General features: G+C 33.9%; 1 protein-coding gene across 1 annotated transcript; it reads right to left on the bottom strand.

Annotated features, from left to right (window-relative positions):
* Positions 1–7799: 7799 nt before the first annotated feature.
* LOC132735161 (putative nuclease HARBI1) lies at positions 7800–9564 on the bottom strand. Its single transcript, XM_060722078.1, has 2 exons — positions 9388–9564; positions 7800–8041 (listed from the first exon to the last, which is right to left on the bottom strand). The coding sequence occupies exons 1-2, from the start codon at positions 9498–9500 to the stop codon at positions 7816–7818; spliced, it is 339 nt and encodes a 112-aa protein (XP_060578061.1). The 5' UTR covers positions 9501–9564; the 3' UTR covers positions 7800–7815.
* Positions 9565–19235: the final 9671 nt, after the last annotated feature.

Genomic DNA, 19235 nt, shown 5'->3' with positions numbered 1-19235 from the left:
CTCAATCAAACCGAGCCTGCAACATTTTCAATTTTGCCGTGTTGGGCTTTCTTTAGGGATTCTGTATTTATCTATTTCAAGAACTGTTCAACAGGTTGAAAAGAAATGGAGGGATCTGCGAGTAAGTAGGATTATATGCTTTATATAATTATGTAAAAAGTGTTGATATAACCTTACAACTTGTTCAAATCAATTTAATGCAAATGACTTTACAACTGGAAGGCAAATGACAAACAAATTACAATTGTAATTTAAACAATACAAGTTTTCAATTACACATGATATTTCTGTGGAAAATTAAGTTCTTTCGACATGTCTTGGTGACAGTCAACTTGACAAATTGCATATAATTTACTTGAATTTGAATTCACCAGCAAGTTTTGTTAACCTTTGATATTTAAATGTCTTAGTATTATTCTTAGAGTCAAACAAAGTCGAAAGAAGTCAAAAGGAGAGAGGAGATGAGAAAAACAGGAGGGGGTGTTGCTGACCAAATACATATGTCTGCATTGGAGGAAAAAGTATTATTGGCTACTTTATTGATAGACACCAGTATTTTTAACTTTATTATATACAATTTTTATGAGGAATTTTGATGAAATAATTTGTGTATTGATTTTAGTATTTTCACTATAAAATTTATATTTCACTGCAGTGAAACATATTTTTCATATTTTCACAAGTGTCTGGCCAGACTTCTTTCTTCTAAATTGAGCCAATACACAAAAACTGAAAGGGAATTCCTTTAAATATGGCCACTCATGATTTGTTTTTCATTCCACTCAATGAAAATAAATATTGTATTTTTAGAAAAAAAAAAATTTATTCTCTATTTCTCAAAATATTCTATTTCAGAATTAGACAAGATATTTAAAAGCTGTAATGGTTACTTGCTATTGTTTACTTCAAATTTACAGGGCTGTCTGTGGCCTTTAAGGTTGTTGACTTCAAACCACTTGCACCTCACTGCTAAACATTAGATTCCTAGGCTGACAGAGACTTTACAATTTACAAAATGTATGTGGTTTTATTCAAGAGCTGGTTTAATGTGCCTGAATTCATGCCGTGTCTTCCTACTACAGAAAATGCTGAGGATGTCCTTGTCCTATGTAAAACATAACTACTCACCACTACATGTATCTTTTACAGATTCTAGGCAAGATTCCATCATGCACTGTAGAAGGGGTTCCAGGAGGGAGGGATAACAGTTTAATATTAATAAGTATTTTCTCTCATTATTTATTAGTTTATTCAAATCTCATTCATTACATGTACATATAATACAAAAACATGTTCAATAAAAGAAAAAACTTAAAATACATGTAAATGGTCATTCTTATAAAGAATTATAGGAGACTATATGTATGTTGTTACAAACATGTTACAAGTATCACTATATACAATCCACATCCGAATTATAACTCTACATTAAACAATTTCAGACATTAATTATAAAACCTAGCACAGAATGGTTTTTTACATAGTCATATATCAGCTTTGATCAGATCAAAGATGAGCAGTCCAGTAAAATCAAATAAAATACATTTCTGAGTAGTTGTTTGATAGAATATATTAGTCAACTATTAGATAAGAACTTAATTTATGCACAATATACATAATTTATGATTCAGATGATACTTGTGGAAATTATAATACTCAGGGTGATGACAGAGATGTCTTCCCAATTACCTGTATGACAGGTAAGTAGTATACTGTTTGAGATGTTTTTGTAAATGCTTACATGCAATTCAATTTAGATTAACTTAACATAAAATGTTGTTAATATTTTGAAAACAATCAGACTCATATAATCTGCATTTTTTAAGGTAATAATATTTTAGTTATCAAGCTTATTCATTAGTATTAAAGCAACATAATAGATTGAATACTATCTTATCTTACACTACTATTTTTCTCATTTAATATGCAAAATAATTTATGCTATCTTCAGATGAAAGTGATTCATCACAAGTTCAAAGTAAAAGTGGAACAGGTTAGTTTATATTTTGTGGTAGCTGCATTTTAGCTGTATTCTTTAAAAGGGGGAGCATTTGTCATAACCTTTTACAGACTTAAAATAAAAAATGGGCTGTTAAGTGACAGATCTTGCATTTATATTCAGTTTCATTACATCTGTCATTATTACTATTAATAACATTTTGGTATGTCATCAACAGTTTCCTTTCTTTACTGTGATGATGTCTGCTCTGTATTATGAACATATAGCTTACGTGTATTTTGATAAGTTAAAACAATCTAAAATTAGTCATATAGATATAGAAATTAGTAAATAAGTTTTCTTTTTTTTTATATAATAATAACAATTGCTAATTGTCTCTAAGCTATTATCATTAATTTTAGATCCAGAAACAGTAGTGGAAATTGGCAATGAAGCAATTGAAGGTATGTATCAAACTTTTAAGTGGCTACTTTACTTCTCTTACTGTTTAAAGAATGTAATACTCTTGGGGGGGAACAATCAAGGGGGAATAAAACTAAATGTGTTTTTAGTAATTTTTAGTTTACATTTTGTCTTTAAAAAGTATTTAAAGCAGCACGCCCACAGATTCATGCTAATTTTCATGAAAAATTTGAAAATGTATTTGAATGTGTAATATTGTGAAGTAACCAAAAGGAAGCAATTTACACATTATCAATGGCACTTAGAATAGATAAATACAGAATCCCTAAAGAAAGCCCAACACGGAAAAATTGAAAATGTTGCAGGCTCGGTTTGATTGAGCCTGTTCATGGACGGTACTGGAAAGTGCAAGTTACCGTCCACGCCCCCTAGCACCGGCTTAAGCAGAATTCAACATTTAAACGTGAAATAGTAAAATTTTGAATTTAGAAACATCCGCAGATGTGTTCATACGGCGGTTAACATGGAACCTTCAATGTGACACGTCCGTGCCATTCCATGAAAAGCGGCGTATGGTCCCCAAGTAATAAAAAGCGTGTGCCCTAAACGAGAAAACAATGGGCGGAAACCTCGTAAAAGAAACCTCGTAAATTACCGAAAATGTGTCAAACTATGCATAAATAGCCTTTACTGCGTTAGTAACGCAGTAGAAATATAGTTCACAGTATATAAACGATTTGAACGTGAGAAGATGTCAGTGTCAGCCATTTTCTGACGCTTAACTTGTTTAATATATTGGTATTTATATTGATACTTATGGACGTTAGGTTATTAAATCTTTATTTATATCGTAGAAGAGAAACTTTATTAAGCGTTTAAGGTATGCAAAATATAAATGTTAGTATTAAAGCTATAAAATAATCGAAACTCACGAACTGCTTTCAGGTGATCAACACTGAACACTAGCAAAAATCCGTCTTATTTCAAGGTTTATTTAGTTAAACATTGAATTGTGATATCGAACTACTAAAATAATTTATAACAAATGATAATTTAGTCATCTGCAAAAAATATTGCTGTATTTTGAACATTAAATTAAGAGTTTAACCAAGGAGGTCAATTCCGTAAACTGAACGTTACTTGCTGGTGATTGTGAACCCTACTGGAAGAATTCAGTTGTCTTCATTGCCCCCTTTCTCTTCCAAAAAAATTAGGAAATATTATTGTTCATAATTTGGACATCAGAACGAAAGCTTACTTGGGGACCATACGCCGCTTTTCATGGAATGGCACTGAAGTGTCACATTGAAGGTTCCATGATAACCGCCGTATGAACACATCTGCGGATGTTTCTAAATTCAAAATTTTACTATTTCATGTTTAAATGTTGAATTCTGCTTAAGCCGGTGCTAGGGGGCGTGGACGGTAACTTGCACATTCCAGTACTGTCCATGAACATGCTCAATCAAACCGAGCCTGCAACATTTTCAATTTTGTCGTGTTGGGTTTTCTTTAGGGATTCTGTATTTATCTATTTTAGAGCTTTGATCTCTACCAAATTTGTTCAAATTTTGCATCTAGTGTCAAAATTAGCCCCTCCCTGTGGGTCATAGGTTTTCCTTATATGAATATAGTAAGAACTTAAATAATCAACATCTCTAAATTGACAAAGGCTAAAGTTAGATATTTTGCATGCAACATTGTGTAGTAAATCTCTACCAAGGTTGTTCAAATTTTGCCTCTAGTGTCAAATTAGCCCTGCCCGGGGGGCATTGACTTTCATTATGTACACACAGTAAAAACAGAAACTAAAAAAATGTTTTCTGAATAAGAGAAAGCTACAGCTTAGATATTTGATATGAAATGTTGTTTAGTGGACCTGTATCAAGATTGTTTGAATTAAACACTTGGGTCACAATTTTGCCTTGCCTAATGGGACAGTGACCTACCTTCTTGTACAGCCATGGAATTTGGACCTTGTGCACAGTTTTAGTCGTCGTAAAATTGAACTTTGATATCAGATGACCTCGATTTTGATTATGACTTTCTCGTCCTTTGATGTACAGCTATGAAATTTTGACCCATGTGTACAGATTAAGATGTTAAGTAAACTTTTTTATCAGCTGACCTAGATTTTGACAAAGTGTTTTACTGCGTTGTCCTTTGATGTACAGTCATGAAATTTAAGCCATGTGAAAAATGACCTTAATATCATGGGTCATAGTAATTTTTCTGCCGTCTTCACTAAAATTATCAAACGGTTAATTAAAAGAGGTTATGACCCAATTATTTAAAGGCATACCGCATGCTTGGTGTTCAACCCATTTACAGTTGGACGCTACGCTTTCCTCTTTTGAATACATCTAACGGACCAAGTGGGAGACTCTATGATGGACAGTTCTTAAAGCCCTTTGGGGACTGAATTGTCTTAATGTTCGTCTTCTGCCTTGCTTCGTCGGGCCCTTGTAGGTGATTTTCTTGTTGCTCTGCCTGCCTTTAAGGCATCGAGAACTTTGGTAATGGTCATTAGGCAGTAACTTTTTCTACATATTTACATAATTTTGTATGTGTTTTATTTATTTCGTCTAATGTAACCATGAACATTGTTAGAATTTCACTTGGCGGGGATTAATTTTATATACATTTTCGTGTCATTCAGGAACATATTGGGGCTAAGAGTGAGGTTTGGCGCGCCTAATCCGGTTTAAACTCCCCAGTGGCTTAACTACCACTGACCGTTGTTTTTGGATGTTGCGTTCATTGAACGCCGCCTTCCTTGTTGATCTTGTTTATCATATTTTACATGTTTTGTGATGTCTGTCTTGTTGGATTGTCGTTGACGGTAGGTATTCCCCCCCCCCTTCCATTTTTACCCCCCCCCCCACCTTTTCACCCGTAGAGCCCTTTCCCTTTAATTCCCTTAAGGGCCTTTTTTTGTTTATATTATTTCACATTACATGTCCCGCCCCTTTCGCCCTTGTGTACACTCCAGGTACTTGTTTGGTGCCTTCTGGGTGTCCTGCTTGGGTGTGTCCGGGGGCGGCGTCCTGTGAACGTTGCCTTTGCCTTGTTGATCTTTATTCTTGTAATTTTTAATAACCAAATTCTCTAGACTCAACCGATTGATAGATTCCTACTCTGATCTTTTTTTTGAATAACAATAGCTTTAACCACTAATCTGATAATTAGAATTAGATAGGTTAGGGACCTATGCATTATGGCAATCTTCAATTGTATAGAAACAAAAAAATCTGTTCCTACACTACTGTTTAGTTTTGAATTAATGCGGTGGCATAGCATTTTTCACAAGTGCAATCTCCTTTGTTATTGTTTCAATGAACTGCTTTTATCTTAAGGTAGACACCCCTAATGCACTATCTCCACATTAAAGAGAATTCAAATAGGCTAGAATCATTTTAAAGTGTATTGAAACTGAGGGGCGTGGGGCAACACGTTTTTCCTCTCTCTTTTTAGCTCACCTGTCACAAAATGACAGGGTGAGCTTTTGTGATCGCTTTTCGTCCGGCGTCCGTCCGTCCGTCCGTAAACTTTTACTTTAAATGACATCTCCTCATAAACCACTAAGCCAATTTCATCCAAACTTCACAGGAATGTTCCTTTGGTGGTCACCTTTAAAAATTGTTCAAAGAATTTAATTCCATGCAGAACTCTGGTTGCCATGGCAACCGAAAGAAAAAACTTTAAATATCTTCTCTTAAAAAACCCCAAGAGCTAGAGCTTAGATATTTGGCATGGAACATCTTCTAATGAGTGTCTACCAAGTTTGTTAAAAAAAAAGCACTGGGGTCAAAATTGGCCCCGCCCCAGGGGGTCTTTGATTTTCCCTATATGCATATAGTAAAAACTTAAAATATCTTCTTTTACAGAACCAAAAGAGCTTGAGCTAAGATATTTAGCACGAAACATCTTCTAGTGAGTGTCTACTAAGTTTGTTCAAATAAAAGCCCTGGGGTCAAAATTGGCCCCGCCCCAGGCATTGATTTTCCCTATATGCATATAGTAAAAACTTAAAAAATCTTCTTTGAAAAAAAACCAAAAAGCTAGAGTTTAGATATTAAGCATGAAACATCTTCTAGTGAGTGTCTACCGAGGTTGTTCAAATAAAAGCCCTTGGGTCAAAATTGGCCCCGCCCCAGGGGGTCTTTGATTTTCCCTATATGCATATAGTAAAAACTTAAAAAATCTTCTTTGAAAAAACCCAAATAGCTAGAGTTTAGATATTAAGCATGAAACATCTTCTAATGAGTGTCTACAAAGTTTGTTCAAATAAAAGCCCTGGGGCAAAATTGGCCCCGCCCCAGGGGGTCATTGATTTTCCCTATATGCATATAGTAAAAACTTAAAATATTTTCTTTTAAAGAACTAAAAGAGCTAGAGCTAAGATATTTAGCATGAAACATGTTCTAATTGGTGTCTACCAAGTTTGTTCAAATAAAAGCCCTGGAGTCAAAATTGGCCCCGCCCCGGGTGTTATTGATTTTCCTTATATTTGTATAGCAAAAACTTAAAAATCTTCTTTGAAAAAACCCAAATAGCTAGAGTTTATATATTAAGCATGAAACATCTTCTAGTAATTGCCTACAAAGTTTGTTCAAATAAAAGCCCTGGGGTCAAAATTGGCCCCACCCCAGGGGTGTCATTGGTTTTAACTATATGTGTATAGTAAAAACTTAAAAAATCTTCTTTTAAAAAACCCAATGAGCTAGAGCTTAGATGTTTAGCATGAAACATCTTCTTATGGGTGTCTACCAAGTTTGTTCAAATAAAAGCCCTTGGGTTAAAATTGGCCCTGCCAAGGTGTTTTTAATTATATGTGTGTAGTAAAAACTTAACGTCGTGAAACATCTTCTAATGGGTGTCTTCCAAGTTTGTTTAAATAAAAGCCCTGGGGTTTAAACCGGCTCCGCTCCGGGTGCCTTCATACAGGTGAGCGACCTCAGGGCCATCATGGCCCTCTTGTTCTTTTTAACATTTTTTTTAATCTCTCAGATCGCTAATGGAAGAAAAATGTCTTTAATTTTAATTATATAATTATTGTAGGTATTTATTTACTAAATAATGCCAAATTTAATAGCAAATATAATACCAAATAATTTTAAAGTTTAATAAAATAAAAACTACACGGAAGAAGTTTTTTACTTTTAAGGCATATAATTGTCCTATGTTGTCAATTTTACAGTTCCTAATAGTGCCCATTAGGGGTATTCTACCTTAAGTGGCAAATGTAATCACTTATAAGCGTGACAGCTAGCTTGTAACTATACAATGCCATTAAGTAAAAAATAAAGTTTTAAGGTATGATTACAAACATTTTATTCATTCATATTATATAGATTTATACATGTATAACATACAAAACAATTTTCATGAAGACATGAAAATACAAAATTTGAAGGCAAGATGAACAGTCTACCTACACATACTTGTACTTTTTAAAGAAATAAATTTATCAAACTTTGTCGACTGTCAGAACCGTTTCTGTTTGGTGGAATCTGACAGATATAATTGTCATTTACTTCATTTTCAAGACTTACATCTTGTTCTGCCAGTGGAACTCTCTTGTCCAAACAGAAATGATACAGCCTTGTACATGCTTCAGCAACTTTACATGCCTTTGTTGGTTTCAGCAAAAGGCAGCCTCCTGACTTGTGCAAATACCTTGAATGACAAAAAACATAGTTTATAGAAGGACCTTAATTAGTTTTCTAAGTTTGTCATTTAAGAAAAAGAACACTATTTTTGTTACAAAAATATAATTATCTCGCTGCCTTCTTATAGTGTATTTGAAGGGTCTGATTTTATGAAAAATAGTACATGTGTAGTCTAAAGAAATTATTTAAAGGGATACTCAGGCAAAATAATGGCAAAAATATAGAAATGATTTTCTGTACTCAAATCACCCTAAAATGACATTTTTTAAAGTCCCAGCATGAAATTCTGTATAAATTCTATATATTTTGAATTTGAAGTGTAAATTTATCTATATATATTCAACAAAATTAAGACGCTGACAGAATCACCGAGTAGATTTAAAACAAGAGTAGATTTAAAAAAGTCATGTTATTTGAACAAACCCTGGAATTTACAATAACAGATTTTGTTGATATTGTATGATTGAAACAAGTCTGAGTAATTGATTTGACATGTTTTTTAACGTTTCCAGAGTACAGAGTGACAACTATTGTGAAATTTTAGCGCTCTAACCTGACCCACGCGGGTCAAGTTAGGAAAACACCATTTAATTCTTTATATGGAGAAAAGTTTTGTTCCTTTGACTGTTTAGTGTATTCATTTTGAGGACATTTACAGAATAATGAATGAAAATTTCAAAACTAAGAAATGAAAATTTTGCCTGTGTCTCCCTTTACTTTTAACTTGAAATTTTACATTTTACATAATAAGTTGCCTTTACTGGAAATGCAATGCATCAGATCTGATAGCTCTGTAATAAACTCATTATTCTTAGTGTAAGAAGGATAAGATGACCTTTCATGTAGAGAAAAAAAACACTCAACTACTTTCAAAGCTTTATATTGGATAAAGAAATTGTTAACAAAGAGGAAGATTCTAGAAATACCCAATAACTTAAGATTCCTTTGACTAACAGTATTCATATTTGGCATGGAGGTTGGTCATGACCATTAGATGACCTCTAATGATTCTGAAGCAGCTGGGTCAAAGTCAAAGGTGACCCCTATTGCTTTTGAGGTCACGAGATCAGAGTTAAAGGTCACTTTGATCTTTGCCACTTAAAGCATGTAGAATACATAACTTAGCAATGCATTGGCTTACTTCCTTCAGATTTTGTAGAGAAATTGTCTTTAAGCTCTAAAAGACCACTGTTGATTCTGACAAAGTGGTACATGCAAAATAGTAGTTAATTCAGAAAAGTCTTCTTTTTTTCAAATTTCAATACCAAGGTCATAACCTTGTCAAAACCCATATCAGAACTATGGTGCCTTAAAAATAATATTTCATAATTTGAGACATATTTCTAAACAAACCTAAATCTAGACTTCAGCAAACCAAATACTTTTTCAACCACAGAACGGCCTGCTATATGTCTGTCATTAAAGACTTGTTCAGCTCTTGATGAAGGACTCAGTACGGGTGTCATCAGATAACTTTTAAGTGCATATCCACTATCTCCAAGAAGATACCCTAGGTCTTCACTCTCTAAAAGATTCCGTTACAAAATTGAAAATTATAAATCTATATCAATGTAATGATTGCAATATCTTCAATATGTTTCATGTATTTAATGTTGCATTTTAAATAAGATGTCAAAAAGTTATGCATGTAAAACAAAACACATTTCTTACATTTATTAGACTATTTTAAATTAACATAATTGGTTAAACTTTTCATCGGAAATTGTAATGTTCACTAAGAATATACCTTCATTCCACAATTATGGAAAATAAAAGAGTCATGTTGTGACCCAGGCCACTTGGCTACAATGTCTATGAATCAGAAAAAAATAATGTTATAAGTTCATGTCATAATGAAAGTAATTCATAATAATTATAACAATGATAATTATATTTTCATGTTTAATTTTAAAATCTTAATGTAATCTTAAAATAAAATAAGATAAACAGTAGAAATGGCATACCGCATGTTGCTGTCTACAAATGCCTGCATATTTATTGCGTGAAATATATAGGCAATTTCATTGTCACTAGGAGCCTTAATTAAGATATCAAAAAATAAAACTATCACTTCCATATCTACGAGGGACGGTAAAAAAATATCCGGACTTTTCATGCTCCTCTCTTTCCACGTGTAGCTATATACACACATTATATATTGGTGAAAACTACATTTATTCGTCAATAACGTGGTCAGTTTACTTTCAATGATAGTTGTGTAAACACAGTTTTTCCCCCTCTGATATATGATAGGTGTTTCGTCTATCATGGACTCTTTGTTAGAGGAAAAACGCTCTGTAATAAAGTTTCTGGTTGCAGAAGGTAAAAAGCCCTGCCACATCTTTCAGAGGCTTAAAAAAGGATTTTCTGATAAATGTGTATCACGTTCAACCTTCTACAACTGGGTTTCTCAGTTTCGTGAAGGCAAAACAAGTGTTTGTGACAGGCCTAGGACTGGGCGGCCAGCTGAAGCGGTGACCCCAACAATGGTAGCAAATGTTAAAGCATTTGTCAACAAAAATCGTCGAGTAACGTTGGAGGAGGTAGCCAACAAGATTAGCATCGGTAAGGCATCGGCACACAAGATTTTACACGAACACCTAGGCATGAGCAAGGTAAGTGCCAGGTGGGTGCCTAAACAGCTGTCCGCAGATCAAAGGACAACCAGAGTAACCAATGCAAAAGAACATTTAAGTCGTTTTAATCGTGAAGGAGATACGTTTTTGAACCGCATTATCACTGGAGAAGAGATGTGGGTTCATTATTCCGAACCTGAGACAAAAGCTCAGTCAAAGCAGTGGAAGCGAGCTGGTTCCCCACCTCCTAAAAAGTTGAAGATGTCTCCTTCGGCTGGCAAATTCATGCTTGTTGCCTTTTGGGATTCACGAGGAATGATACTTATTCATTTCATGCCAAAAGGTCAAACTGTCACCGCCAAGTACTATTCTTCTGAAGTAATTCTGGAAAAATCTCAGAGAAAAGCTGAAGCAAATGCGTCCAAGGTTAGCACAGAAAAATGTCCTCCTTCTTCACGATAACGCCCCCTCCCATACCGCCGCAGCTACAGTGGAGGTTATCAACTCTTACAAATGGTGATTGTTGTCTCACCCTCCTTATAGCCCAGACCTCGCCCCCTGTGACTTTTATTTGTTTCCAGAACTGAAAAAATTGCTTGCTGGAAAGAAATATAAGACCAGGGCGGCTTTGATATTTGCTGTTACACAGTACCTAAAACACAGATCTACGTCATGGTTCACAGCGGGAATACAAAAGCTCCCACGAAGATGGCAAAAGTGCGTAGACGTAGGTGGAGAATATTTTGAAAAAGAGTAGAAATATTTTTTTTAAACTGTTGAATGGTTTTCGAGAACGTGTCAAAAGTCCGGATATTTTCTGGCCGTCCCTCATATAATGAGTGTGATTTGACAAACAGGATTTATGTTATGTTACAGCTTTTTCAGTAATACATATAAATGCTGCATAACTAAATTAAAGTGCTCCATGTATTTCAATTAGAACTCCGCGAGTCGAATGTGTCGCCTTGTGAACAATGTAGTTTAGGAGAAATGGTCAGGACAAAAATGATATGAAAATAAACAAAGGGCAATAACTCAAAAAATAAGAAGTGCAGAGCAGCAGTTTCTGTGCACTGCACTTCGTATTAAAAAATATATCATCCTATGAGGTTTCAAGTCTAAAGCTTTTATAATTTATGAGAAATGGCCTGGACAAAAATAAAATATGACAATTAACAAAGGGCAATAACTCAAAAAATAAGAAATGCAGAGTACTGGTTCTTGTGTACTGAACTTTTTCTCATTGAGATCTATCATCCTATGAAGTTTCAAGACCATAGCTTATAAACTTTAGTTGAAATGGCCCGGACAAAAATAAAGTATAAAAATTAACAAAGGCCCATAACTCAAAAATATGAAATGCAGAGTACCGGTTCTTGTGCACTGATTTTTTCTTAATGAGATCAATCATCCTATGAAGTTTCAAGTCCATAGCTTTTATACATTAGGAGAAATGGCCCGACAAAAATAAAGTATGAAAGTTAACAAAGAGCAATAAGTCAAACATTAAGAAGTGCAGAGAACCGGTTCTTGTGCACTGCACTTTGGGTCATTTTAAGAAGAATGCATACCAAGTTTGAAGTCAATCCGACTTATACGAGTAATGACTGAATTATGCTCCGGAAAAGCTTAAGCGGACGCTGATGTCGACGCCGCCGACAAAAGTAACCCCTATATGTGGCCTTTTCAAGGCAAGAAAAAATTGCAGAAAGCCCTTTTGTAGGGCAGTATTTAACAAAACTTGTAATAAAAGTATCTATAAATTTTGATAATGACAAGACTGAAACTTGTCTGTTTTTTAAACACTTTTGACAAAATTGGAAATATTATAAATTTCAATTTAAGGAACAAACTATACCTGAATAGTTTAATACCTGAATAATTGTGCCATCTATTGCTCCAATAACATTTGGTAGTTCACTTCTATGATAAAATTCATACTTGACATTATATAAATTATCTACAGGGAATCTGAAGACAATAATCCAATCATTAAAGCACAATGTCTCCAGATTCATGCTTAATCACATGAAAATGTTTTTAAAAGTAAAATAGCAAAAAGATTACAAGAAACAAAAAGGATTCACAATATAACTCTGTGTTATTAGAGTAAAAGATAATGTAACGTGAATGAGTTTACCAGAGTTTCCGAACTGATCGAAAACGATAATTTTGTAGATTTAATCAATGAATTATCAAGTATGCTGACCAGTTCAGCAATTGACGATCTGTCCAGACGATAGCGTGACACACTTTCAGAATCTCTAAAATCATCCAACCCTATCCTCTCTTTAAATAGGCGATTTCTCTTTTTCAAGGATCCCTCGGAAACGTAGATTAACGCCATTTTGGAGTATACATGTGACGTCACGCGAACGTCGTATCCCTGTCGTGGAGCTTCGACATTTCCTAGCCTATGATCGTATAGCGTTGATAAAACGTCCCCTGGACCATATTTTGCTTCTGTTACCAGGGGAGAAACTATAATACGACCAGTTTTTCAAACGAGGGTATTTGCTAAGGATCATCTTTTCTACAGTGCGTTACTTTTGTGTATTTGTAATAAATTTGAAAATTTATAAAAAGGAATAAATAATAATTAGCTAGGAATTGATTTTTATGAAAAACATGACAATGGAAACGTTGCTTGGCGTGTGTCTGTTGCGGAAACAATGTGCTGAACAAAAATCCACTTTTTGGAGATCACATAGTCGAATAAAAAAAATCTTGCAAATCAGGAAGTAGTTGACGTAGGGTGTTAAATACAGAGTATGGTGTCCGTTGGCATTAATTACATATTTATACGGACGGTTCAAAAGAAGGTTGCAAAGTAGGTGCGGCTGTGTTACATCTAGTATAAGGTTACCAGATAATGCATCAATTTTTACTGCTGAAGCAAAAGCTATAGATTTAGCATTGTCATCATAGTTCAGCATACCAATGATAAATTTGAGATATTTTCTGACTCGCTTTCTGTTTTAATATCCATTAAAAATATAAAAAATCTGACAATATCATGATAAGGAAACTGCTTTTACGATTTCATGATATACTTTAAACAAAATCTGCTAAATTATGTTGGATTCCAAGTCATGTAGGTATACGAGGAAATGAAGATGCGTTAGCTAAGCAATAAATACGGACTTATTGTTACCTGCTTGTGATTTTAGACCGGCTATAAATAAACTCGTATCATCTGAATGGAAAGCCATTTGGGACAATGCCGTTTTTAATAAACTTCACACGATATAAACCCATCTCTTGATGTGTCACCATCTCTATCTCTGTCAAACCGCCATGATCAAACAGTTCTTTTTTGATGCCGAATTGGACACATTAAACATACCCACTCTTATCTCCTCACGAGTGACAATGCCCCTTTCTGTGTAGCTTGTAATAAATATTTCACTGTCAACCATTTTCTTCTTCAATGTCATGATTTTTCAAAGGCCCGAAATAGACTTTATTGTGTTAATTAACTCAACGAACTCTTTAATACAATTCCAAAATCAAAAACATCATTGATTATTTGAAAGAGATAAACCTGCATTTTTATCGACATTAACAAAGTTTTACATAACATTTTAAGCCTATTATAGCATTTGGCACGATATGTCTAGTTATGTGCTGACGTGCCGTTAAAATCAAAGCAAAACAAACAAAAAACGGCCTGACATCGCCGCCGCATGCTGCTGATGAGCCTGCGGACTTTGTGAAGAGGAATCTTGGCCCATTTCTCTATGATTGCATGTCTTAGCTCCTGAACTGTTGTTGACTGGACGTGGCGTGAAGAAATGGCTTTCTGCAGCATATCCCAAGCACGCTCAATTGGATTAAAATCCGGGGACCTCTATAGTTGCCTCATCAATGTATCGGTTTGTGATGTGGACGCTGTCACCCATAAGAATGCAATCACGGCCGACTGCGCCAAGCGTACGTGCGTACATGGACGTCTAAGATTTCATTGACATACCGTACTGCCGTCAGTGTACCGTTTTAAATGATATGTAGGTCCGTTTTTTCCTTGAGCGCGTATTCCAACCCACACCATGACTGAACTCCTCCAAAACGGTAGTGTTCTGCAACGCGTTCTGGAGCTAAGCTTTCATTTGGACTTCTCCAAACCCTAGCCCGTCTGTCCGTGAAGTCCACACAAAACATTGACTCGCCAGTGAAAAGGACTTGGGTCAAATCATTAACTGTCAATGAGACATGTGTCTGCGCCCATTGTAAACGCTCTTCAATATGGCATTGTGTCAAAAATTGCGAATTGCAGGGGTCCGTGACCTCAACCCAGCATCATGCAACCTGCTTCTAACAGTTTGTGTGCACACACGCACACCATATGCATTCTGGAAGTCGTAACTTAAGGTCGTAGCGTTCAAGGACCATTGGTGCCTGGCCTTAAGGACAATAAATTGGTCCTGGGCTTGAGTCGTTGAACGTTCCCGAACTCCTGCATGGCCCTGCAAGACATTTCAAGTCATTTGGAATCAACGCTCTGGTATATCCCAAGTACATGGGCAACGTGCCTTTTTGAACGGCCAGCCTCCAACATCTCAATACCCCTGTTCATCTTATCTTCACTAAGACGACGTCTAACCTGTCGATTTCCCATAGTTTGTTAATTTCGAACACAGTTTTAAATGTAAACGAGAGAAGTCTTGCTGCTTGTTCACGTTTAAATGAAAGCACATGGCCATACAACACCAAATTTCCATGGGTATGCTTTTCCACGAGCTTATCGTGCAAGGTGTACATGATCAATCGATAACTTATGTTAACGATTATGAGGTCCCCGTACAGGTGTATCGTTAGCGGAAATATGATTTTAATATGATGATAATAGGACTGAAATATGCAATGTCAAAAAGGTGATCCTTAGCAAAGTTTGAGTAGTATATTATATTTACATTTGTAAGTAAGGAAGACATAGTCTTTAAGGATCCAATAACTTACTGTGTTACAAAATTATTTGTTCAGTCAATCCGTCGATAATGACTTAATGACTTTGCTTATTGTATCAAATATTTAACTGGCACGAGGTCATCACGTCAAGTGTGCATTAAGAGCTAATTACTTACTTATGTAAAAGTAATCAATACAGAAGACTGAGCACATAATTATCTTGATTAATTCATTCTGTGAGACTGTTTTTTACAGGCATAGCTGATTAAATTAATACTGTCTAAACAAATAATAACTTGACTTACAGGAGCCACTTCATCGTTAAAGGTATAACACCATTGTAATAAAATGTTAGCCCTATAAAACGTATGTCAAAGCGTTAATGTTAGTTTGCAATACACAAACATAATTATTTTTTATGAAATTTAGACGAAGAAGAGATGGTTTTTTGCAATACAATGTTATTTTTTGTTGTTTTATAGTGTTTTTTAATGCCATAGCATCATTGTCTTCTATAATACAAACGGATATTATCAAATACACTTTCTATAGCAAAAAGCATGCACGAAAATGCTAATGCGAAACATTGGGGAAATATCAAGAAATGCAGAAAAAAATCAAAATCTACAAATAAGCTTTTATATAATATTCAACTTGAAAATGATGAAAGGTTCAAAAATACAAATGAAGAGAAATGGGAAAAAGAAATAGAAACTGAGTTGGATTGGCAAAAAATATATATGGTTCCATTTAAGCATGAACCAACTTTTGATATTTTCAAAAACTTTTTGCTATTGAGAATACAAATTGAAGAGGAAATTGCTTTTCTAAATGATAACGTTGAATCACACAAACAAAAATGGGGTAACTTGTTTAACGCTCTAACCTACAAACCAACAGTAAGAGAAAGTTAAAAATAATTTCAAAACCATAAAACGTAAGAAAATTAATTGAAATTAGCTCGCTTGTTCCTTTTTTTGTCTCTTTTTTTGCGATTGTATGTATGTTTTGTATGTATGTAGGAAAAAAGTATCTTTTTGAATGTCTGTGTGTATGTTTGTGTATGTATATTTTCTCTGACATTTTCTTTGTTGTTTTTTTTCTCTCTCTTTCCTTATTTTTACACCAAATAATGTTAAATATTTTTGAATATACTTCAAAAATCCTTCTTTTTTTCATTCTCCCTTTCTCCAAATAATGTTAAAATGTCTTTGAATATACATGTACTTTAAATTTTCAGTCCCTTTATCTGAAATACTCTTTCTATTATTCGAAATGAATAAATATATAGTAGAAATATGGAGTAAATGGATGTTTTTCATACTTATGTAGTTTTTTTTTTTTGTTTTTGAAATTATAGGTATGAGTCTATGAATTGTATGTTAATATGTATGTTTGTATTGTTATACTTCAAATATCAAATAAATGAGAGAAAAAATGCAGAAAAATCATTTCCTCATGGCTTTTTAAAAACATCAAAGTGTTACTTAAATGTTATGCGTTTCATATAGCATGCATTAAAAGAATCTGAAGATGCAATTGAAAAGTACAGAAGATTCTATAAAACAAGACAAAACACATGATTAATTTAACTGATTCTAAAAGGCGTATCAATTGGACAAAAATATAGAAGGAATCTCATAAGTAAATACTGCATGGGAAGAAAATTGTCATTCATAAACAGAAATATAACATAGGATTTGTTATATAGTGAAATCATAATGTGTTTTTGCATACTTTATAATTAACATTTTAAAAAGTTTATTTAAGATTGCTTTAACTTTCAAAAGCTCACCAGTGGATCAATTTTAAGAACAAGAGATGTTTCAATAGAAATCCTTCAAGCTAAATTAGTTTGGATTGTTTTGCTTAGAGGTATCGATTTCAGTGGTTAATTCGTGTTAGTTGGAAATAATGTAGAAATTTTTCTGCTTCCGTACAAAACCCACTAGGAATTAGTCTGATTATGTGACCGATTAGGTTCTAATTAATTAAAGCAGTGTTGACATCAAACGGATAGAATATGTTGACAGGATATTGGCAACAAAACTGATATATGATGATGATAACAGAAAATTCGTTATTTGTTTTTTGTCTTAATTGGATGAGAAAGTAATTGATCTTGTAAAATATGTTGACTTTAAAATATTTTCTTTATTCGTTACAAGATAATTATTGTTTGTTTTTTTGCGGTAAATTGAACGTGGTGTAAATGATATTGAATTTCGATTCAAATTTGAATCAAGCGTGTCTAGAATGTCAAATCATTATTAGATCCACATATTTGTTGTTTAAGTTTACATTTTTAAAACGTTTTTAAAGATGTGATTAGTTACTTATGTAAATAGAGTGTTAACTCATATTGCCTTAAAGACATAGCGATAACTATATTATATGAATATTACAGCAAATAAAGACAAAATATGGCAAACAAGATAAACAACGAAGATGGCGTTCAATGAACGCAACCTCTAACACGACCAAAGTTCAAATTTACAAAAGAGAAGCAGTTATTAAGATAAGTAATATATCAGTATTTTCACGCAACACAATTAGGTATGTCAAACAAATAATTTTCATTTAAAAGATGTTAAACGTTTAAAAAAGCATAGTTAAAATGCATAGTTAAAATAGCATTCTTGGAAAAGCATAACACTTGCTGGCTGCAACATATTCTACCTTTTCTACCTGGTGAAGACCTATATTAATCGCTACACTCCTGCCAATTGCGCTTTTCAGTCATATTTTGAAATTGCCCGATAAACGGATGTTAAATTTTTTATAAATTGTAAACTGGTCAAGTCTATCAATATATTGAGCGGCATAAAGTTTAATAGTATTTTTTGAAAGTCCTTGTTGCCCATCACATTTACTTGTACCGTTTAACGAGATCTTTTATTAATAGTTCATGTATCTCGTCACAACCTAAGATATTTAGAACAAACTTACATGCACCAGTCTCATTCTTAGAGAGTAATTTAGATTCATGTTATCGAGCTATTTTATCATAATCAAGCATTCATGTTTTGAGATTGAAATACGTCACCTGATATTTTACTTTCCAAAAGTTGCTATTGTACTATTTCAAAGAGCATTATAGGAAGGCCCTTTGTCAAATACATATCAATCTAATCAATTCAATACCATTATTGTGAAAACTAAAATTGAAATAAAGTCTATGTTGTTTCATACTGTTTTGGTGACATTTTTGCTTGTGTCCCTTGTTGTTTTCTCGTCTACGGTAAGTTTCTTCCCCTTTGACCTAGTATTATTTCTTTAATTTACACTCTCGCCTTCCCCGGGTCTCCTGTCCCCTTCTCCTGTGCCCCTTGACTTTGTGGGCCTATCATTCAATCATTTATTTGATTTCTTTGAATTCCTTATCAGTCACAAATTATTTCCTATTGTTAAATCATTTTTGTTTTCTTTGAATTCCTTATCAGTTACAAATTATTTATAATTTTTGTGATTAGCCTGTCCTTACTCTGTATTGTGCCATGTCCTGTTTTTGTTTGGGGTCCGCCTTGGCTCCTTGCCACTGGTTCTTGTTGCTGGGTCGTGTGGGGGTTGCGTTCATTGAACGCCGCCTTTCCTTGTTGTCTTGTTTATCATATTCAAAAATAATTATCTTTCCTAATTTTAATTACAGTAAAGTATAGGAATGGAATTATCCGATTTTACTTAATAGCAAAAAATATATAAGAACTAATTTTTCTT

This window comes from Ruditapes philippinarum, unplaced genomic scaffold (genome assembly GCF_026571515.1).
Source record: "Ruditapes philippinarum isolate M1 unplaced genomic scaffold, ASM2657151v2 ctg11431_1_1_1_1, whole genome shotgun sequence".
NCBI classification, from domain to species: Eukaryota; Metazoa; Mollusca; class Bivalvia; order Venerida; family Veneridae; genus Ruditapes; species Ruditapes philippinarum.
This window is presented reverse-complemented; position numbering and strand designations above follow the sequence as displayed.